Source organism: Elephantulus edwardii, unplaced genomic scaffold (assembly GCF_000299155.1).
Source record: "Elephantulus edwardii isolate Elephantulus edwardi_28Jun2011 unplaced genomic scaffold, EleEdw1.0 scaffold00165, whole genome shotgun sequence".
Classification (NCBI taxonomy): Eukaryota; Metazoa; Chordata; class Mammalia; order Macroscelidea; family Macroscelididae; genus Elephantulus; species Elephantulus edwardii.
In genome coordinates, this window is record NW_006399915.1 from 5,936,368 (window position 1) to 5,959,799 (window position 23,432).

The window sequence follows — 23,432 nt, forward strand, 5'->3', positions numbered from 1 at the left end:
CAGGTGGCTCTGAGCTAAATGTGCCTCCTAGATACACAGAGTCAGTGTGAACATAAGGCCCCCTGAACAAATGGAATGGCTTAACTTTAATACAAGCACACAGGGGTTGTTTATTTGGTAAAACATTGAACAAAGAGGCTGTCATGTTTTGTAGTAAAGAAGGGAGAGAGAATTGGTCCATAGAGGCAGAATTTCTCTGACACTTCAAGTCCACCAACAGCTCAAAGGGAAAAAGATGAGGAGTCTCCTCCCATGCGATTTGCAGCCTTGGAAAACCACTAGAGGGTCATCTGTGAGCTGGTTCCAACTCAAGGGCGATGAGAGTTAGTAATTTTGAGCTAATTTAATGGACGTGGTGACACAGAGTGGGAAGCTATTGGGCAAAGGCCTGGTTGTGGAATTACCTCCCCATCCATTTCTGCTACGGCCGCCACATGGCCAGAGCATGCATCAGGCAGCTGCTAAAAAGAGGTGTATGTTTAGAGGTGTGCATCTGTTCATGTCAGTTTTCTTCCCATTTTCTTCTATTTCTGACTGCATTAAATTTTCTCCCAGTTTTCTCTATTTTTGGATTATTTGTGTCTCATCTCTGCAAGGTGGCAGACAAAACTCAGTTTCTCATATTGAAACTTAGTAAAATGTTCTTGCTGCAGAGTCTTTCCATTCCTCAGAAGCTAATTGGAAAGCTCAGGGCATTCTTTTTCCTGAGGACAGAGAGGTTGTGATACATCAGACAGGCAGTCATTTTGTAGCCATATTGGCCCTTGATAAACATTTTTAAAGGTGTGAACTAAAGCTTAAGTCACCCTATGCTTGCAACATGCTACTGAGTGAAATCTTTAGAGTTATTTTGATTTTCTGATTTCTCTATTAAAACACTAATAAATGCAGTGGCTAAATTTTATCCCCCATCATTGTCTTGCCAAAGTACCTGTTAGTTCCTCCCCATCCTTCCTTCTCCCGAGAGCCAGGAGAAGACAGCACGCCATCCAGGCATTCCACAGCAAGCTGCTAATGCCTCTTCATGAGGAGCTTTTGCCAAACCACGTGCACTGTCCACAGGGACCTGCCTTTCCCCTGCATCTTTCTTACATTTCAAAGCAGCTCACCAGTTAGAGGAAGTAGAAATGTAACATGGGATTTGGAGACTAAAGCAATAAGATTCCAAATTAGAGTTATTTGTTCTGGTGGTTATTTGATCATATAAATCTTTATTCATCATTTCCTAATTTTTTTCTACATTACATATCCCTCAATTGTATCAAATGTCAGAGCCATCAGAGAAAAAAAAATTCTATAAGGAAAAAAAAAATTGAAAGATACAAGCTAGGTAGAGAACGGGGTCTCAGCAGTCTCCAGCTGTTGACACATGCCCATAACCTTGTGCAATTCCAAAATCCAAAAGTTATGGAAAATGCAAATTAATTTTTCTGAAACTGCAAATTGTTTAAAAACAAAATAGTGAGGGGGGGTAAATTTCTTGGCTAGTTTGGCATCAAAGTAAAATAGATTGAAAATCCTCACTTGAACTGATTGTAAATGGAGCACGGGTTAAGTGGGTATAGCCATATCTGATATCTACCTAACTCCACTAGGGGGAACTACCCCCATCAACAATATCCACAACACAAAACCAGTTCCCATGAGGTCAGACATGTCTTGACATTCTCTCACCTCTTTCTATTAATTCTTACACCAATCTTTTGCTTTACTGGATCTGCACTCCATTGCAATATATCACTGAGAATACAGAAATATACTCATCATTATGGGGTGTATTAGGGAAGTCAAAAGGCTATAATGCAGGTTAGTTGTTCTTGTTGTTGCTAGGTAGAGTTGAGTACAGCTGACATTGTGAATAATAAGTCTGAACCCTGTGCTATCCTGTGCCATTCCCACAATAGCGGGATACACTCAGCTAGGATAGCTAGCCACTGAAATGTGCTCTCAAGCACCTCAGCCTCAGCTTTTGCAGCTTTAGGTGAGTGTTACAAAGCTGTTAGTCCTGACAGTTATGGTTCCCCACTCATCCTCCTGCAAGCTTAGTTGGAGGCTCTTACTTCTGGTTCCATGGGGTAGCAGCCCCTGGTCAGCTCAGTCTCATGTTAGACCTCTTGTTCTCTGCTGTGGTAGCTATTGCTGCTCCTCTAGGTCTGGCTGGTTCAAGAATCCCTGGCCCCAAAGAGTGCACACTCCATTCCTGCATTTTCTTTGCTGCTGGTGAGATTCTCAAACTCTTGCTGTTGAATCTGCTCATTTTGTGGTGAAACTAGCCAATCCCTTTGTGGATAGGCTAACACTGCCTTTTCACATATGCCCACACATTGACATGGCAATGTCAAAGTCAGTGGTGAGAAAAGGTATTTTGAACAGTATACCCTTGTTGTTGTTACTGTAGAATCGGTACTGACCCATAGCTGACCTCCAGCAGGTTTTCAGAGGCAGGAAATCACACAGGAGGACTGCCCATCCTTCACCTGCAGAGCAGCTGGTGGATTTTAACCACATACCTTTAGGATTGCACTGCAGCTTCTTTCCACTAGGCCACCAGAGTTCCCTATAAACCCTTAAAGACTGATATTCACATTTAGATGAATAGCTTCAGAAGGAGTATGTATTGATTACAGAGTACAGTCTCGGACTACAGTGGAAATATATAATATCTGACATATGAACAGAATATTGTGATAAAGGATTTTGGGCCTAAAATAGTAGTTTAACCTGTGACCCTGGAAGAGGTCTGCTTCCACGCAACTCCCCGGGGTTTAGGAACAAAAAGGAAAGAAGTTCTCAGGGTTAGTGGAGAGAGCTTGAAGAGTTGCTGTTTGGTGTTAGCAAGTCTACTATGATTCAGCAGCCCCTTGAACAATAGAATGAAATTTTTTCCTATCCTCTGTCATCATCTCATTTCCCCCATGCTCAGGGCCATGGCTGAAGTTACCTCCTTAAAAGTCATCTTCTCTCTTGCTGACTCTTGACTTTTCTTGGCATGGGATCTTTTTCTAAGGACTGATACCTCTTAACAACAAGCCCAGAGTATGCAAGATATCAGTTTCACCATCCTTGCCTCTAAGAAGCACCCTACTTGCGCTTTCTCAAAGACAGATTTATTTGTTCTTTTGGCAGCCCATTCACTACTCTTACTCAGTATCTCAATTCAAAGACATCAGTTCTTCTTTGGTCTTCCTTAGCCATCATCTAACTTTGGATGGCACTCCCTTAGAAACAGTGTTTCATGGACAATGACCTTGAACACATCACTGCAACAATTCCAAACCTTTTATGAAACACACCTGATTGGTTCTGTGCTAAGCTGTTTGGAAATAACAAAGGCTTGATTATTAAAGCAAATAGTGAACTAAAAAGGCTTAGCAGATTTAACAAAAATTCTGGACATTTAGAGAAATTTTTGTAGATCAGCGATGAAATTTATTTTCCAGCTTAACTATTTCCCAACGGTGTCTCTCTGGAGACTAAGGTGCACCTGATACAGGCCATGGTTTTTTCAGTCACTTGTTATGCATCAGAGAGTTGGACAATGACTAGGGAGGATGGAGAATTGACGCCTTTGAGCTGTGGTGCTGGAGAAGAGTATTGAATGTACCATGGACTGCCAAGAAAACAAACAGATTCATCCTGGAGAGGGTTAAACCAGGCTGCTCCTTGGAGGCAAGGATTCTGGGGCTTCGTCTGACATACTTTGGACATGTTGTAAGGAGAGACAGGTCTTTAGAGAGGGGCATCATACTGGGTAGAGTAGAGGGACAGCGCAGGAGGGGAAGACCCTCTATGAGATGGATTGATTTCAGTGACTGGGGTAATCGGGATGGGTGTGTCAGAGGCAATGAGATTGGCACAGGATAGAGCAGGGTTTAGGGCTGTTGTACATAGGGTCGCTATGAGTCGCAAACGACTCGATGGCAATAACAACAACATCAGTGACCTAGTGTTAAGAAGCTGCATTGTAATCCTGAAGGCACACGTTTTGAATCCACCAGCTACTCCACAAGGAGAAAAATAGACAATCTCCTCCTGTGTGACTAACTGCTTCTGAAGACCTGCAGGAGATGTCTGTTATGGGTTGATTCTACCTTGATTGTTTAAAACAACAACATCCAACATTTGGGACGTATTTAGACTGAAATTATTTTCTCAGACAATCCCACAAGCAAATAAACGAAACATCTTTTAAAACTGATGTTGAACATCTGCCTACAATAGTAGTATACACTTAAATTTGGTAAAGTGTTTTGTTGTTGATACTCAAAGATTTTCTATGTTGTATGGCTGCTCCTTGGAGGCAAAGGACATCATGCTTGGAAAACTGAAGAGACAGTGCAGGAGAGGAAGACCCTTTCTGAGCTGGATTGACTCAGAGACTAGGGCAATGGAGGTAGGTGTGTCACAGACAATGAGATTGGCTCAGGATAGAGAAGGGTTCAGAGCTGTTGTACACAGGGTCACTATAAGTTGCAAGCGACTCCACAACATGATATTGTGCTCATACTGTGTAGTATGATATGGAGTATGATAGGTAGCCTAGTTGATAGAAAATTGCTCTGCCAACCCCAAGTCACATGATTCAAATCTACCAGCTTCTCTGAGGGAGGAAAATGGGCAGTCTCCTCTGTCATGATTTATGGCTTCAAAAACCTGCTGGAGGGTCAGCTATCAGTTGATTCAGTTTTGATAGCAATGAGGTTTTTAATTTAATTTTGAAATGATATGGAGAAGACTAATAATTGGGAAAGCAGAACAGTGGAGATGTGGTGAAATCCATGAAATTCAAGGAGAGCCAGCGAGTTTAATTTTAATTTTTTAGGAACACAGTGTAGAAGAGAGAGAACTTGTGTTTCTAACAATGAAATCTGGCAAAATAAATGGTTCCATAAAAACCCTTGGATTGTTAAGTTCATTTAGGATTATTGACAACACTTCATGGATGAGTTTCAGGGTATTTAAGGTAGATTTGTTGCCATTCCTGATCATTCTTATGATTAAAAAGTGTCATTTTGCTTTTGCACTTGAAATGTATCATCTTTCTGAATTGATAATAGATATTGAAATCTATCTTGATTTATTTTCCACTAGATATTTTATCTGAATGGTAATATTTTGTAATTGAGATGTTACTTGAAAATTGTTGTTATGCGCTGTCAAGTCAGACGATCAGGGCATTTGGTAGTGGAGGCTGCACACCACCTAGTTCTTTTTCAGGGTGGAGGAGGCTGTGACTCAGGGGACAGTAGCCCGGTTCCATCTCTCATTCACAGATTTCTTTATTTCTCTTTTGCTCCAGACAAGCATTTACAGATTTAGAGTGACTGTTAAAATGATAGATTCCTAGGTTTTATAACCTAAACTGTTGTTGTTTTGTTTCCTCCAGTTAGAACTGCCTGATAGCTGAGCGCCCAGCAGGTTTTCAGAAGCTGTCAGTCTTACAGGATGAGATGGCTCTTCGTTCTCCTGCAGAGTCGCTGGCACATTTGAGCTAGTTGTCTTTCTGTTGACAGCACAACTCCTTACCCACTAGGCCACCAGAGCTCCCTCTGACTAAACTAGAGCCTGAGAAATAATATACTTAAAAGCTCTCTTATTGTTCTAGTGTGCAGTCAGGGTTAAAGGATACAGAGTTGAGTGAATCAAGCTGTTAAGGCATCAACAGAATCTTTTTTTCTACCTTTGGGGCTGTGAGCTGCCCCTCACCCATGGCAACCGCATGCATATAGAGTGAGTATTGTTCTGTCTTGCTGTATACCCGTGAGTGGTTTGGAGTTGTACCATTTTGATCCATAGGGGTTTTATTGTCTAATTTTGGGAAGTAGATTTCCAAGCCTTAATTTCTAGTCTATCTCAATCTGTAAACTTCATTTTAACCTGTTCAGCATCAGAGCAATACATGGGCTTGTCAGTCAGGAAGATGGCTGTGTATGGGGTTCCCTAACTGGCGAATGAGCCTGAGTCTCTTACGTGCAAGGCCAGAATTCTACAGAATAGCCATTACATTGTCTCTACCTTTAATACCTTTATATTTATTGAATTGGTGAATGAAGAGTTCATGATGGATACAAATATAGACCTAACTTTATATACTGATTTCTATTTAGCCATGAATAATTTCTCATGGCTATAGTTACACCTTGGAAGGAGGAGTGGCATCTACTTCCATAATAGCTTGCCTCCGGAAACCCTATGAACCTGGAGAGAGGATGAAAGGCACCCAAGCGTTGAGGACTCTCCTTCATAGGGTCGCTATGAGTCGCCTGCGACTCGACGGCACTTAACAACAATAACAACAGCAGTTACACCCGATAAGAAGTAGGTCTGATAATCAATTTGTGGCTTGACTTGATCGGTTATTACGGTAAACAAGTTAAGGCAAGAACAGTTTTAACAGAAAGAAGTAGTCATATTCCATTCCTTTTTTCAAAAAATGTTTCCTTACAACTCCTGACTTTTTCTGAAGTAGTTCCATTCTTAATAGTCTAATTTTTTTAACAAAATGATATTTGTTAGGTTTGTAAAACATACCTTTTATTTTGCCGAGGAGAAATCTTTAAAAAGAAAAGAAAAAGTTGTGTCTAGTTAGAGGTTTGGGAAAAGTCATTATGCGTGTAGTGATTATGCTTCATGAGTTTACCAATTTAAATCTTCAAGGGAAAGATTGACCCAGTTTTATTTAGTGTTTTACAGGGGGGAAAAAACCAAGAATCATTAAGTTCTAGAATCCTATAAATTTTGTCCACCCTATTTTTACTGTAGAAGGGGATACTTTGACCTCAGTTAACTGCTTGCCTACAGTCCGTTTTCCTCTGAAGACTTCCGGGGCAATAAATAGAAGAGAGGAATATCCATTTCCTTCTGGCTCAGAGTTGGTCTCCTGGCTGCTCCCAGGCGTGACATCACCTGTGTGGCCTGCTGTGATTTAGGATCGGGTCCACCTGTCATGAGCCCTTTCATCCTTCCCTACTTACTTCCTTTGCCTGAGCTTTGGCCCCCCTGAGCCTCTGTTCTGAAACACAGGTTGTGGTCACACTGGTGCTGATACACCACAGAGAAGTTGCAGAAGGCTCCAATGGTGCCAGCTTGCATAATTCTTCTCACTGCCCCCCTATATGGAATTGCCAAACGGTTTGAGCATCTCAGAAGAAAGGCACTATGTAAACACAAGGTATATTTGTTTTTTATTAGTTGTTTAGCTGTGCTTGTTATTAGCAGTTTTTTTAAAAAATGAGAGCACCTAAGGAAGATTTTGGTGACTATTTTCAGATGTAAAACCTTCATTTCAGACTAGTTCCTTTCAACTACTGTATCAAATATTTTGAGAAAATGTAAATTTTAGGGCTTTGCATTTGTGGTGTTTAACTAGGATGAATAGTTTCTTTTTAAAAAAAATCTCTTTTGAATAGAATGGGTGCTAAATTTCTCAGTATCTAGAAATAGAACTTTTGAAAGAGAAATTTATTTTACTGTGTGAGTAGCACACAGAGGAAATAAAATTATGTTGGTGTGTGAATCCACAGACAGAGGAAATGACACATTTTCTGAGCCAAAGACTTTTTTGCTGATTTTATTGAGGGAAGAAACATTAAGACTAAAGACAGAGTATCCTTAATATTAAATTTCTATAAATTAAAGACTAAATTTTACCTGAGTTTGTACATTGGGTTTTTTTTTCCCTGTAGATTAACTCTTTGGAGTCCCTTTTTCTGTGAATGATGCTGTTGCTTTCTCTGACTCCTGTACATATAAATAGACATCAAACGAGTCATAAAAGATGAAGGAAATTTCTGTATTGTCCACTGGACTTTAAACTGTGATAGAGTAATTTTCAGTTGAAATATGAAGTAGGAATGTGGTTTTTACTCCTTTGTTTCCTGAAATAAAAGCTATTAAAGTCATACCTCTATCCTGCATTTAGTTCTGCTCTTTTTCAACCAGAATTGTTAAAACATCAGATCATTAAAAAAAGATTTTTAAAAACTTCACCACTTCTACTTTTTAAGAAATCATTGAGATGAGGTAAAAGGACCTAGTTGTGGATGACGTGGAAAGCAAAGGAGATCTTGAGTGCTAACCCTGAGATAACTAAGGATAGATGTCCATGTGAGATTGAGTAGAGCAAAGGAGATCTTGAGTGCTAACCCTGAGATAACTAAGGATAGATGTCCACGTGAGATTGAGTAGACATAGGAAAAGAGAGATGTTAGTGCTAGAACTGCTATCTCTTCAGCCTTTAGAAAGACTTGACAATCAATGTCTGATGTATGAAGCCTATTTGAAGGTGTTTTGGGATCTGGTGGAGTTTTAGAATTAAATCTGCAAAACTCCTCTGGGGCCAGGAAAAAGAAACTGGCAGGCAAGTCATTTATGTTAGCACCTTAGTTCTCAGTTTTCCAAGGAGCTCCGGTGGCATAGTTCATTACATACTATGCTTCAAACCATCAAGTCAGTAGTTTTATAGGAGGAAGATGGGCAGTATCCTCCTGCAAAGACTGACAGCCTCCAAAAGCCTTTCAACAGCCCAGTACAGTATTACTGTGACTTGAAATTAACTCAGCAGTGGTGGGTTCTTGGCTTGTTTTTGTGGGGTATTTTTTTTCCATTATCAGTTTTGTAACTTCTGTACTTAAAATATTTTAAGAAAAAAATGTATGTAAACATATTTTTGTGTGTGTTTTTTAGAGTTGTTTAATGTATTTATTTTTTAAAAGAAAGGGAATAAATTTTTATTTTATACTGGTTTGCTTACAAAGTTCATCCACATTGTGTTTCACAGTTCATAATGTTTTATTATCTAAGTCAAAACCAGATTTACGTGAACTGATGTAGTTATTAATGCCATATCGTTTTGAATTTGAACCATAATTTCCTTCAGGAAAAAATCTAAATACATATCTTTACATAAGAAATCATGACTATTTGAAAGAATAAACTACTGTTGATAGTTGTTGTATGCCAGATACTCAGTTCTGACTCAGTGACCCTGTAAGACAGAGCTCAACTATTTCGTAGGGTCTCCAGGCTGTAATCTTTATGAACTACTTCTTTCTTCTGTAAAATTGGCTAGTTGTTTTAAATTGCATTCTTTCAAAGAATATCCTCTTGTGATATGCTTTTTGTTATGTGCTGTCAAGTCACCTGCAACTCACAGCTCATAGCTCTGAAGCCTTCCCTGTTCTGAGTCAGTCTCACTAATTCCAACATACCAACTTCCGTTGCCCAAGTTACTATATCAATCCATCTGACCCAGGGTCTTCCTCTCCTGCACTGTCTCTCCACATTTCTGAGCTTAATGTCCTTCCCCAAGGACTGGTCCCGCCTGGCCACGTGCCCAAAGTATGTGAGACAGAGCTTCAAAATCCTAGCCTCCGAGGAGAAACTTGTTTTCACCTTCTCCAAGACAGACCTATTTGTTTTCTTGGCAGTCCATGGTATGTTTAAGGCTCTCTCCAGCACCAAATTTCAAAGGCATCAGTTCTTCTTGTCATCCTTAATCATTGTCCAGCTCTCTGATATATAACAAGTAATTGCAAAGACCATGACCTGTATCAAGTGCACCTTAGTCTTTAGACTGATATTGCTGCTTCTCAGTACTCTGGAGAGGTCCCTGACTGCAGATTCTCCCAGTGCAATTCTTTTGATTTCCTGACTGCTGGTCCAAAGTGTTGATATGCTTAGATGTAAATTTTATTTCTACTAGTTTACAGCGTGAACAATAGAGTCAGGTGTTGTTCATTTCACTTGTCATTAGTACAATCATAATGACGCCATGACCAACAGATCTGCACCCTCTCATATCTTGTGCCATCCTCACAGTTTCTGACATACTCAAGCCCATAACAACAGTCACTGTGTCAATGCATTAGGTTGAGGGTCTTCCTCTCTTTCCTTGACCCTCCACGTTTCAAAGCATGATGTCCCTCTCCAAGGAATAGCCTCTTTTAGCAACATGCCTAAAGAATGTTAGAGGAAGTCTTATTATCTTTATCTCCAAGGAGCACTGTGGTGTAGACCTTACCTTATTTAGAGAGGGTCAAATGAAGATAGTGGTTTATAAATTGCATATGTTTAGGGTAAAGGTATATTTGAGGAAAAGATAAAGTTTAAAATTTACTCTGATGGCTCAGAGCATCATAAAGGGAACACAGGTTGGGAAGACTTGTCCTAAACAGATTGAGGTTTTGTTCCTTAGTAGAAGAAGTGAAATTTTTGAGGCCCTGAAATCACTGCATTGCCGTTTTTGCCCACTATGTCCTGGAGAACGTCCAGGGTCACTTTGGCATGTGTGACATGGGAGTGTAGCGGTCTTTAGTGTTTTCTTCTTGTTTTCCTTCTCTGACTCCTAAGCATTTTCATCTTCTTTCCCTTAGACCATATTTCACCTTTTTCTTTCTTTCTTTTTTTTTTATTAGTCCTATGGGGCCATTTATATCTCCTCAGCAAGTATCGTAACTTTTGTGTACTTAAGCCACCTAATACGGCTTCTCCTTGCTTCTCTGCCAGTCTCACAGAACTCACTCCAACAATAACCAATGCAGTAATATTTTTACTTGTGTTCTCAGCCTCTGAATTTGACTGTCTCCCTGGAATCGTACCTTATTATTACTGAAGCTCGGAAATTTGCCAAGTAGCTACTACAACCGTTTCATGTGGCTTGGTTATGTGGTAGCTCAGTGGATAGGGAATTGTGCTGCCAGTCCAAAGCCAGGCCATTTGAACCCATGAGTTGCTCCAAGAGAGAAAGATGGGCAATCTTTTCCTGTGTTTTTCGCAGCCTCTGAAAAACCACTGGTGGGTCAGCTCTGAGTCACTTTGACACAAAATCAGTGAGTGAGTGACGTACCAACCAGTAGACCTATTAGCTCCCCTCACCTGAGAAGAAATTTTCTTTTAGTTTCCAAAATGTACTTAATAATTGGTCTATAACAGTGTCTGGGTTGAAACACCCATTTCCTTTGTCTGGGCCTCTGACGAATCAGTGTTTACTTGGCTGACTTACAGATTTCATTTACTTTTCTTTTTTTCTTCGTTTACCATTGACGAATATTGTTATTGCTCCTCCTGCATTTTTACCATGGTGGCAGGAAGGAAGAGAAGAAGGGAAGTGGGATGGTCATCCCCAACCATTGACAGAGTGGCAGTGCAGAAATGGGGCTACCTTGTCTTTATTTCCATCTGTATGGAAATCTGTTTATTTCCATTTTCCCTTTTCCTAGTCACTAACAAAGAATATTTCTCTAAGTTTCATAGGCTATCTAGAATGTGTGTATATTTGTTTGCGTTACCCTTGGAAAATGTTCACTAACGTTTGCTTGGGGTGTGAAGGTAATTTCTATTCTTCTATTTTCTGATTTCTGAACCTCAGGAGAAGGTAAAGCTTGATGCTGAAAGGGAAAAACTAGAGAGGCTTCAGGAGCTTTACTCCGAGCAGAAGACCCAGCTGGACAATTGTCCTGAGTCCATGAGGGAACAGTTGCAGCAACAACTGAAGAGGGTCAGTAGCCACAGGAATGCACCAGCTTTTTGCTTTTTTTTTTTTTTCTATTAAGGTCCGCCAGTCCCAGTTGTACTCACATAGCCTACAATTTGCATAAATTCTGGTCTTTAGATACTTTAAAAATGAAAATGTGCATGCTGCCAGTATGTGTAATTGTGTGCTAATCAATGTAAACATTTCTTGTTAAAATCCATCACTGAATTTATAATGGAAAAATAATCCTGGAGTTACTCTTTTTAACAAGAGGGCTGTTCCTGGCTTTTAATCTATACCTACATTGTAACATTGAAATCAATAGACATCTTTCCCTTGATTCTTGTGATTATTGTTTATCCTTATGTGGGTTCCCCCCCCCTTCTTTTTCCTGGCTTGGTTTGTACTCATTCAGAAGATCATCCCATTCTCTGGTTTACTTTCCTTCCCTACCCCACTGTTTGACCTTTTCTTTTCCTTTCAACTTCTTACTACTAGCCTTGAACTCATTAGCAATAAACACTGCAATCTAATACAGGTTCCAAATATGCAAAGCATTGCTATTACCCTCAGAACTTTCTCATACACTCGCCACTTTTTTCAGAAATGAAATGCAGTATAGACTTTCTAATTTAACCTTATCAGCAGTGTTTGCACATCTATGTTGATGGTCTTCAGAAAACTAGAATTCCTCAGAAAATTGTTTCACAAACACTGCATTATCACTCAACTTCTTCACAACTCGATTACTTGCTGTAAACTCAGGTCTTGAGGAAACATCATTACCAGTCTTGAACTTTTAAAAGAGTTGCATAATTGTGATTGGTTCTATATGAATAACAATTTAGACAGATAAGAAGGAAGACTAATTTAATGTTTTTCTATCTGTAGCTTCTTGAGAATGGGCAAATTGAAATAACAGCTAAGATGACACACATTTGAAAAGTCTTAAAATAACTTCTTGTTGTTGTTGTTGTTAGGTGCCGTCGAGTCGCCTGCGACTCATAGCGACCATAAAAAAATATTTCATTTCTTTGAGAACATCACCATTGTTGTTGTTAGATGCCAAGTGCTCCTTGGAGAACATCACTAGGTAAATTAGAGGTAAAATCTTTCAGTGTGTTCCAGAGATTGAAACTTCTTAATAAAAATTATCGAATGTAGCCAGGTTAAACTTCAGCACTGCAGTTTTTATTATTTCTTATATTTTACATTGTTGGATCAAATACTATTTCTGAAATGTTTCTGCTTCTTTGCTCATTTTATTCATAACATGAAAAGTTATATGAAAAGAGAAAAATTCATTGTCCACTAGTGCCACAATGGCCTGGAAATCCCATGATTAAAATGATTGGAGGAAAAAATATTTGTAGAATGATTTTAGTTTTTTGAAATTTGTCTACATTTAAGCATTTATAGAATATTCTAATCTCACAAAAGAGATTAGGAAACTGTTTTATTTGTGTAATGTTTTTCAGCTCTCCCAGGGCTAAAGGTTTTCCATAGATTCATCTGTCATTGTTTAGTCAGGGTCAGCAGCATGGTTAGATGTGGTGTTTTGCCCTTTCTCTGACTAGCCAATCATTGTAGTCTTTGTAAACATTACTTTAAAGTATCTAGAGTTTATGAATAACCTTTAAACAGTTGATATAAATGATTATTGTTTCTTTAATCTAGATTCCACAGGATAAGATATATATATATTTGTAATTTCTAAGAATATTTACTACACGCAAGTAACAACACAGGGTCCTACTTCTCCTTCCACTTGAAGTGGAATGTTAGGTTCTGATCACAGGACCCTTTCTTTAGGAGAGAGAACTGGTTTATGGCAGGTACCTAATGGCTTATACCTCTTATTTTTATAGGGTTCACTAACTCTCTTCTTGGAATAATATCTTAGTAATCTTCACCAGTCCTCTTGAAATATAAACAAACAAAAACCGAGACTCACTGCCAGTGAGTCTACTCATTCAACTCATTGTTAATTCCAGCAATCCTCTAGAACTGAATGAACTTGCCTCCATCATTTCTAAGATTATAGTCTTTATGGAAGCAGGCTACCACGTCTGTGTCCCTCAGAGCAGCTGAAGGTTTAGATTTGCCAACTTCTAAAATGGAAGTAGAATGCTTAACAATTCCACCACCCAGAGTCCCTTTAATCAATGTAAAGATACTTTGGAGATTGGGTTGATATAAGAAGTATAGCATAAATCCATATTTTATGTGTAAAATCCTCCCCAAATTTCATCTTAAGTATTTAAAGCAACATGTAGTTAAGGAATTCATTTACTTATGTTTTGTGTGAATTGCCACCTATTAAAGTTTACCATAATAAACTTTAATAAGTCAATGTTTTTCCCTAAGAGAACTCCAGTCATAGTAGTAACTTTCCTATGTTACCATAATTTCTCTTCTGATCTTGAATAATTTTGAATACCACTTCATTTCAAAGGTTCCCCAAATCATTTAAACGACATTTAAAAAAAGCCAAATTATTTAAAAAAATTAGATAGCAACTAATGCAAAATAAAAAAAAATTGAAAGAAAGTTTTCTTAAACTATGTGTTGTTTCAGATACTTTAGGTAAACTCTCACAGTGGTTTTGCCTGTAAAATATGGGTTTATGACTGGGCTTCTTAAATCCGAATCATTGCTTTATTAGTCAGAATGTAACATTCACTGATGGGGATTTAATGGACATGGTTGAAATGTAGATGATATGCGCCCACCTGTGGAATCATATCCTGAATATGAGTAATGCAGCAAAGAAGGCTCATTACTGGTCAATGCAGGATGAGATCCACTATTAAATGGAGTCTCATGGCTGCCATAGTTTTCGTGTGTTTCCCTAACTGAATTGATGATTTTTACCTTCTAATTGATTTTCCTTTTTAAAAATCTGTTAAATGGCACCTATAATTGTTGTTGCTAGGTGCTTGCTGTAGAGTTGGAACCAGCTCTTTGCTGGCTCTCCAGCAGGTTTTCAGAGGCTGCAAATCACATGGAATGAGATTGTCCATCTTTCTCCGGCTGAGTAGCTAGTGGATTCAGACAGCCTGCCTTCAGGTTGGGCAGTGTAACTCCTTACCACAGCTCCCTTATCTATCATTAGAAAAATCTTTTTTTTTCTACTGTTGATTCTACAAACCTGTTTATCCTTTAATAATTAACAACTCATTCAACCTCTGTGGTCCTCAGTGTCTTCATGTAACAATGATGATTTTAGGCGCTTTTCATGTGTCCCACAGTTAAAAAGTTGTGGGCTCAAGAGTATAAGGAACCCTGGTGGTTCAGTGGTTAAGTGCTTGGCTGCTAACTGATAGGGAAAAAAGAAAGGCCTTGAACCTGCCAGCTACTCCGTGGGAGATGGATGAGGCACTCTGCTCCCATAAACATTAAAACCTGGAAGCTGTATGGGCATTTCTGTGCTTATGCAGCATAATCCACTCAACGGCTGTGACTTTGATTGGTTTTATAGAGTGTAACACATTTCAGTTTGATTTCTAGAGTTGGCATTGAGTTGTCCTGGGCTATTAGTGTAGTCTTTCTTGGCCATCTCAAATCAGTTCTCCTCTTTACACAAACACACTGCCCTCCACGCCACTAAGCAAAAGAAAGCATCTGTCTATAAACTACTGCCATATAAATTCTCAGTTTAAGTTATTGGAAAGGAAAACAGAAATGGATTGCATTTTCTTTAGTGCTGCTGATGTATTTTCTTTCATGTCTGACCTGTGAACTTGCTAAGCAGCAGAGCTTTGTAATATTCTTTTAATAATAAAATTTAGTTAAAATATTTATTCACCCAGTCAATGAGGAGCCCTAGTGACCTCATGGGTAGGAATTGTGCTGCCATCCGAAAGGTGGAGAGTTTGAATCCACTAGCTGCTCCTTGAGAGAATAATAGGCAGTCTCCTCTCAGGTGATTGGCAGCCTCTGAAAAGCACGAAAAGGTCAGTTATAGTTTGTGTCCTGCCCAATGTCAGTGAGTGCGTGTAGTGAGTTACTCTGTTGTACACTGCACTCTGAACTTCCTTTTGTATGTTATTCTGTCTTTAACTAAGTAAGAGCTGCATTAAGACTGTGGTTAAGGCATTAACCTATTAACCAAAAGGTCCGAAGTGTCAGCTCACCTCTGTGTTCCTTGGGACAAAGTTAGTCTGCATTCTGCTCTCATAAAAATTTACACGAAGTTTTGAACTACCCTTTGGGGTAATTCTCTCCCATTCTATAGGGTTACTATGAGTTGTAATTGGCTCAGCAGCAGTCAATGAGTGAATTAGATCACTACTACCCTAATTCCCTCCATCTTATAGTTTTTACTTCAGCATGTAAGTGTTCTAATGGTTTGGTAGCTTGATTGAATAATTATATCAATGAAATTTGAGTATGGAGTTTAATTTTTTTTTCAACTTTCTTGCCTAGTGTGCTGTTAATGTTTTTATTCAGTGACTCACATATTCACTGAAAATATGTTCATGACTGTATGGCCTTCATTAAAAGAAAGTTAAAATTGTATTGAATTGAAATGAAATATGCTATTTATTAACTAGACGTACAGAAAGGTGTCCTTAGCCATATTCTCACTTTGAAACTTTTTTTAAGCCAAGGTTAAATTTAAAAACTTATTAATTTTAGTTATATCTAGCCACAACCTTAATTGAAATATCTTCCAAAAAATTTGAGTTCATATATCTGTTTTGTTTCAGAAATTCAGATCAAAAATTTTGTTTCAAGACATAAGTTTAAGCTGTGTCTTAATTCCTTAAGTAGTGTCCAGACTTGAGTAAAATTCATGAATCCCTTTACAAATTACTGGAGAACTAACAAGTAAACGTGGAATGTCGCTCTATGAAATTGAAACCAAAGCCACATTCTATGTGACCACATAATACATAAAGAAGTGCTAAGAAAGTTTTTTCAGCTTGTATTTTTCTTGCTCTTAAACTTTGAATCAACATACTGAGTTGGCAGAGTAACCTTGTTGTTATAGTGTTAGTTAAGCTCTGATAGCCTAGTGGGGAGAAGCTGTGCGGCAATTCCGAAAGCACAGAGTTCAAGGCCACTAGCTGCTCTGTGGGAGGTGGATGGGCACTCTCCTCCAGTGCAAAAAAGTGCCTCTGAAAACCTACCAGAGGGTCAGTTAAGAATCGATTACAACTTGATGGCACACAATAACAACAATAGTTTTAGTGGTAATAACAAATAGGCAATAGACCTTTTGTGATTCCTCCCCAGAAGACTTGTTCCAGAAAATACAAATATATTCTATTTAATGGAAAACTTAATTTATCATTTGTACAGAAACTGAGTGTTGGAGTGATAGAAAGGATTTAAATAATGATCTGGAGCTAGTTTTTCCATTTCTTTCTAAAAAAATTTTTTTAGAAAAAAATACATTTTTCAATTGAAAAAGAACAAGAAACTTCTATTTTACCTGTGCATCAAGGCTCTGATAGCATCGTCCATTGCTAACTAAAAGGCTGCTAACCAGATATCTCTGGCTCAAGAACCTCCTCCACCAAGTGACACTTTGGAAGAAAGATGGGCACTCTCCTCCAATTATTATTTCCAGCCTCGGAAACCTGATAGAGAGTAGTTATGAGCCATGTTCAACTGGATACCAAAGAGGTTTTTGTTTTGAGTTTGAGATTTAACCTACGTAGTTCTTTGACCAAAATAGTACAACTACCTTTCCTTTGGCCAGATTATGTAAAAATTATGTTTTATTTTGTTTTGTTTTTTTAAATCTTCTACACATGCCACATTACAGTTCTGTATCATGTTACAACGTGTACTCTTCTCTACACAAATAAGAACACGTGGATGTGGTGATTCAGAGCCTTATGCACCTCAGCTTGGAAAATCCCTGTGCTCGACTACCTGGTTTTCCTTATACGTCCTCATGATTCTCTCCAGACTGTGATGCTTAGCTTTTGAATCACCTTTTGTGACTGATGGATACTGTGATTTCACTCATTCCAGTAAAAAGCTTATGTGTTGTTAAAGGTTTAGAAATGGCTTGGAAGTGTTCAGGAGGCCTAGTTTAAGAACCACAGTCTCTAGAATCACTTGATCACCCTCAATGAAGCTCTTGGAACACACAGGATAACATGCCATATTTAAACACATACAACAAAAAGTCTCCAATTTTAGGGAACCCTAGTGGCATAGTACATAAGGATGCATACAATACCCACAACTCTCCTAGGAAACACCCTAGGGAATGGGTGAAATCCAACCCATCCCAACCCAATCCTCTGCCATCAGGACCATTGCAACTTGAAGGGATCCTGCATTGGATTTTCAAGGCAGTAAGTCTTGATGAGAGGAGACTTTCCATCTTCCTCCTGTGGAGCTGCTGGTGGATTCAAGCCTTTGTTATTTTAGTTAACAGCCCAGCTTGTTACACAGGGAATTACACAGTTTTAAGAAGGAAAACATTTAAGGGAAAAATACTGAATGTGTGTGTGTGTGTGTGTGTGTGTGTGTGTGTGTATTTGGAGCACTGGTGGTGAAGTGCTCTATGTAGCTAACTCAAAGGTCAATACTTTGGATCCACCAACCTTGTGTGGAAGAAAGATGGGCAACCTTAGAAACCCTGTAGAGGGTTGCTTCAAGCCATACAAGACTTGACGGCAGTGGGTTTAATTTTGGTTTCTGTGTGTGTGTGTGTGTGTGTGTGTGTGTTTCCCTATCAATATGGTCATTAGAAAATATTTAACAAGAAATTGAAAAGGAAAAGAAAAAACTTTTTCTCACACTTTTAAATATAAAGAGTGTGTAATACTTTCTTTCACATTCCTGTGGATTGTGTTTTGTGCCATTAAGTGTGTATTCCTAGAAACAGTCTGTATATATGATCTGTATGAATCTTTTTTTTTAAATGTAATGTCTATGTTAACAAACTTTTTATTTGAAATAGTATGCAAAAGAGTTTTTTCAGGAGCTCTTGTGGTCTAGTGGTAAGGAGTTGCACTGTAAACTCAAAGGCACTTGGTTTGAATCCACTAGCTTCTCTCTGTGAGAGGATGGGTAGTCTCCTCCCTTGTGACCGCCTGCCTCTGGAAACCTGCTGGAGGGTCAGCTATGAGTCAATTCTTAATCAACGGCCCATAACAAGAACGTCATATCATAGTCTACAGATAAATTTAGGCCATAATAATCTAGACCATATTATTTTCATTAAATACTCCACAGAGATCATACAAGGTTCAGATCTATGAGTGAGTCATAGTCGACTTGATGGCACTTAACAACAAATACATATAAAGCCAATGGTCCCTATGTTCAGAGAGCAGTGGAAAACAGATGGGAGGTGAAAAAAGTCCTCCTCTTGAAGCTCCAAAAGAGATTGTTACCGTATTCTAACTCTGGTCAGTGTTGTAATGGGGAAGATGTTTTGAACTGTCTTCTTTTAATAGTTGCTTCTCCACATTGAGAAGCCTGCAGCCATTCTGTTGTGTCTTGTTCTCATTCCCTTTTCCTCAAAGGATGCTGACCTGTTGGACGTTGAGAGCAAACACTTTGAAGACCTAGAATTCCAGCAGCTTGAGCATGAGAGCCGTCTGGATGAGGAAAAAGAGAACCTGACCCAACAACTCCTGCGTGACGTGGCGGAGTATCAACGGAATATTGTTACCAGAAAGGTAGTATTGCCCAGGTTGTTAAATGTAAAAAGAATAATAATTAAAAACATGTTCCCTGTGTGTGATGAAAAGGGTGGTTAGTAGAGATTTAATTTGTGTCTGCCTACCTGTGTTTGTATCTGATACTACACTTGATCTTAGCCAGAAGGCCGAGAAGCGATCTGTGTTTGTATCTGAATATCTCAATGTATTTAATCATGAGCATCGTATTTGGGGAATTATGAGTGCCACCATATACTGCTTATGGGCAATGGTGCCCCAAACAAGATACATTGATTTAATATAATCATCATTGTTACATAATGCATTTAAGAATAATATTCTTTTTTTATTTAGTGTGGAAACCAAGGCATAGAAAATCAGAAATTTAGAAATTTGTTTTAAATAACTTCCTTTTGCAGCCATAGTAACTGGATTCAGACTAATTTTATGAAAATGTTATGTCTGGTCTAGAATTTCCTCTTTTTATTACTCAGTGACTGTCAAAGCTGTCTAATGCCTGATTGCCATTAGAAATAACTCAGAGAATTCTAGGTCAATTCTCACCCCACCTGCTCTCAAGAATCCAGAGACTCAACCTAGAATTTAGCACTTGCTGCAGAATTTAGAATCACACTACCCAAGCTCTGCACTAAGCTGATAAAATTAGGGAACTAAAAGGAAAAAGTATCTCTTTAACGCTCAGATAAAAAAGGAAATTCCATTGTTTTCCCCCACGAGTATCTCCCAAGATGATGTTTTTTTTAAAAAAAAAAAATCATGTTCTAAACCAAGATTTCCTGTTTATTTCCAGGCACTTCAAAATAAATTTTTAAACCACTGGAATAGCATTGGCCTTAAGTAAATAAAAAATTTTGAGCTTAGCAGGTAAAAGAAAGTGTCACAGTTTTGTGTAATATCACTGCTTATGTACTTTTTAAAAAATACTGATTTACATACAAAGTTCATAAAGTTCGTGTGCATTATTTTTCACACCAGGTCTCTCCCCTTTCCTTTACCCACCTCTCCTCCCTCCCTCCACCCATCAAATTGTGTGACCCTATGACTAAGCCTCCCCTCTTGGATCCTCGTACTGGTTCTACAGAAATGGTCTTATACTGTATTTGTCCTTATGAGACTGAGGTAGTTGACTTCATTATGCTGGTGCCTACGTACTTTGAGTATGTTATCAGGAGGGCTTGGTCCCTGCAGAAAAGCATCATTTTTGGTGAGATAGAGGGTCAGTGAAAAAGAAGAAGGCCTGCAGTGAGCTAGATCGACGTGGTAGCTGAAGGGTGGGCTGACGCACAGCAGTGATTGTGAGAATAGTGCAGGACCAAGCAGGGGTTTCTTCTGTTGTCACTGTGAGTTGGAGTTGACTGGACGGCATTTAACACTAACTCCAGAATGGTTGTTCTAAGGCACTATTTGGTACAATAGTTATAATTTGGCTACTCACTGAAAGATCAGTGATCCAAACCCTTTCTCTGAGGGAGAAAGATGAGACCATCTTCCTGTGCCATTCTTGAAGGCTCTCTGTCCTCTTAGGGTTGCTGAGAGTTGAAATTAGTGGCAGTGCGCCATCAATTCACCTTGATTAGAAACAACCAGATAGCAACCAGCAAAAATAACAACTAATCAGCTAAAAGAACTTGCTCTTATGTGTCATGGAGTCACTACAACTCATAGAGACCCTATGAGCAATAGCTGAGTCCTGCTCTATCCTGAGCCAATCTCAATGTCTCTGACACACTTGCTCCTATTACCCCAGTCACTGTGTCAATCCATCTCATCCAGGGTCTTCCTCTCCTGCGCTGACTCTCCACCCTTCCAAACACTATGTACTTTTCCAAGGTTTAGTGCCTACTGGCAACATGCCCCAAAACCGTGTGTTAGGCAAACTTTCAGAATCCTTGCCTCCTATTCTAAAGGCAAATGGTTTAAACAATCTCTAACTGAAACATGATCACAGTTACTCTTTCTCCCCACCCCTTGTTGTGTACCATTGAGTCTGATCTGACTGGCACACAGGAAGAGATTGCCCCTCTTTCTCCAGGAGAGAATCTGGTAAATTCGAACTTCACACTTTCAGGATTGCAAAGTAGCTTCTTGCCACTAGGCCACTAGAGCTCCTTGATCACTGTTATTATTCTAAGGACCTTATCTCTTTTCCAGAACAAGTTGGCAGACGTCTGAATATCTAATGTACTTTTGTCCATTACCTGTGATAATCTCTTTTCTTCCAGGAAAAAATTTCTGCATTGAAAAAGCAGGCCAGTCACATTGTCCAGCAGGCTCAACGGGAACAAGATCACTTTGTGAAAGAAAAGAATAATTTAATAATGATGCTGCAAAGGGTAAGTGTCTTCTCATGTGCACAGGCTGCAATAATACACAGGTTGCAATTAGGAAGAGTTGTCTTCTTCAAAATAAGTGCCCTTTAATTATTGATATCTTAATAAGCTAACGAAGTCTTTTCTATAAATTTTTATATAATGGTGAATGTCTTTAATTTAGGAAAAATTTTAATATATTTTCATTTATTCATCCACATTAATAAAATGATTATCTGTGAATTAATAACGATAATTCAGAAAATAAGCAGAAGCATTTTCTTCTTCATGACATTTTTCTCATTGTGTGAAAATTGAGATTATCAAGAGTCTACACTTTTTAAAAATTTTCTTCCTCTAGAAAAGCATACTTTTCTTCCAAAGGGTAAATTACATTTGAATATCAGTGGAAAGAAGGCTTCAGGAAAATGTCTCACTTTATTCCTGCCTAACTTTTTGGCTCAGTTGCTCTGGGGTTTTGAACTCCTGTTATTGGCGTGGACTTGTTCCTGGAAAGTGTCCCACTAAATTAAGCTTGACTCAACAGCATGGGTAGACACCCTCATCCAGGGTGGTTAGAGAAGTTGCAGGGCTGATTCTAAACACGAGATTGTGTCCCTATTTACCCAAGAACCAGGAATAACAATATGCAAAGCGAATCTTTTGTCCAACCATTTACTGTCAAGTTAATGCTGACTTATGCCAGCCTCATATGTGGCAGAGTTTTACTCTGCTCAGCAGTTTTTAGTGGCTGACCTTTTAAAAGTAAACCTCCTTTCACTTAGCAACTGAACACATTAAAAGTGCATTAAATGCTTATGCCATCTAGAACTTCTCTTTCCCCAAAGACAATAAAAAGAAACCTGGAGCCTGTTTTCTTAGCATGGACCCTTATCTGAGAATGCACCAGAACAATGGCTTATAAGACAAGGCTATTCCCTGGCTCCAAATAGAAGAAATGTCATGGCTGGAATATAGCCTTTTTATACATTGAGAAAACAGAGAAAATTTGTTATTCACATGGAATTTTTAGTCTACTTCAGGTCCCTCTGCAACCCATTCAAATCTCTGTTGACCTCCTTCTTCCTTCAGTTCTTGGCAATCAAAGAATGGAGTTGAAAATCAAAATGAAGTAGAAAAATCAAAGAATTTTCTATCTCTGCTCCAAGGGTTAGTTCTGACTCCATTAACTTCTCTCACTTTTAATATTCAAAAGCATAGTTTAAATCCAACACAAAAGAACTCAACTCATTGCTGTTGAGTTGGAACCGACTCATTGCTGACTCTCCAGCAGATTTTTGATGCTGTATAGTTTATGGGAAGAGATTGCCCATCTTTCTCTCAAGGAGCCACTAGTGGATTCAAACTGGCAGGAAGACTTAGATTAGCAGTGGAACTCCACAGGGCCTATGCACCCAGAACCCCCTGGTTTCTGAAAATTTAGCAAAGGGAAAAAATATCTTAGTAATGGATTTATACAAATAAGTAAGCACAATTATAGGTACACCATTTCCTGATTAAAAATTAAAAAAAAAACATTTCTAGAAAAATGTTAGGATAGTACAGGATAGAGCAATGTCCAGATCTGTTGTTTATAGGGTCTCCACATGTAGTCAACCCGAGGGCACCTAGCAACAACAAAATAGTACAAATTGTTGCCTATATCACTAACAGTTTTATTTTTTCAAGTTGACTTGTAGATTCATCTCAATCCTAATCATTATCTAAACAAACTATTTTTGGAGAAACTGTCAACTGATGCTAAAGCTTATATGAAAATGCAAAGTGTCTGTGATCCTCATTAAGACTGATTGCTGTAGAGTTGATTCAGATTTATAATTCACCTTCCATTGAGCTATAAAACAACTGATTTCAAGGCTTAGTATAAAACTATAGCAGTTAAGACTGTGTGGTGCTGGCATACAAATAGGGATAGATGATAGATAGATAGATAGATAGATAGATAGATAGATAGATAGATAGATAGATAAAACT

At 38.6% G+C, this 23,432-nt stretch overlaps 1 protein-coding gene across 2 annotated transcripts in view; it reads left to right on the plus strand.

Moving 5' to 3' along the window:
* The window catches only part of PHLDB2 (pleckstrin homology-like domain, family B, member 2), a 124,047-nt gene that overhangs the window by 53,104 nt on the left and 47,511 nt on the right, over window positions 1-23,432 (plus strand). Inside the window, exons 5-7 of one of the 2 annotated variants that reach the window (XM_006895340.1) lie at window positions 11,369-11,497; window positions 18,970-19,125; window positions 21,351-21,461. In XM_006895340.1, coding sequence (XP_006895402.1) covers window positions 11,369-11,497; window positions 18,970-19,125; window positions 21,351-21,461 — 396 coding nt within the window. The remainder of the gene's footprint in view (window positions 1-11,368; window positions 11,498-18,969; window positions 19,126-21,350; window positions 21,462-23,432) is intronic. The other variant, XM_006895341.1, reaches the window with a different exon arrangement.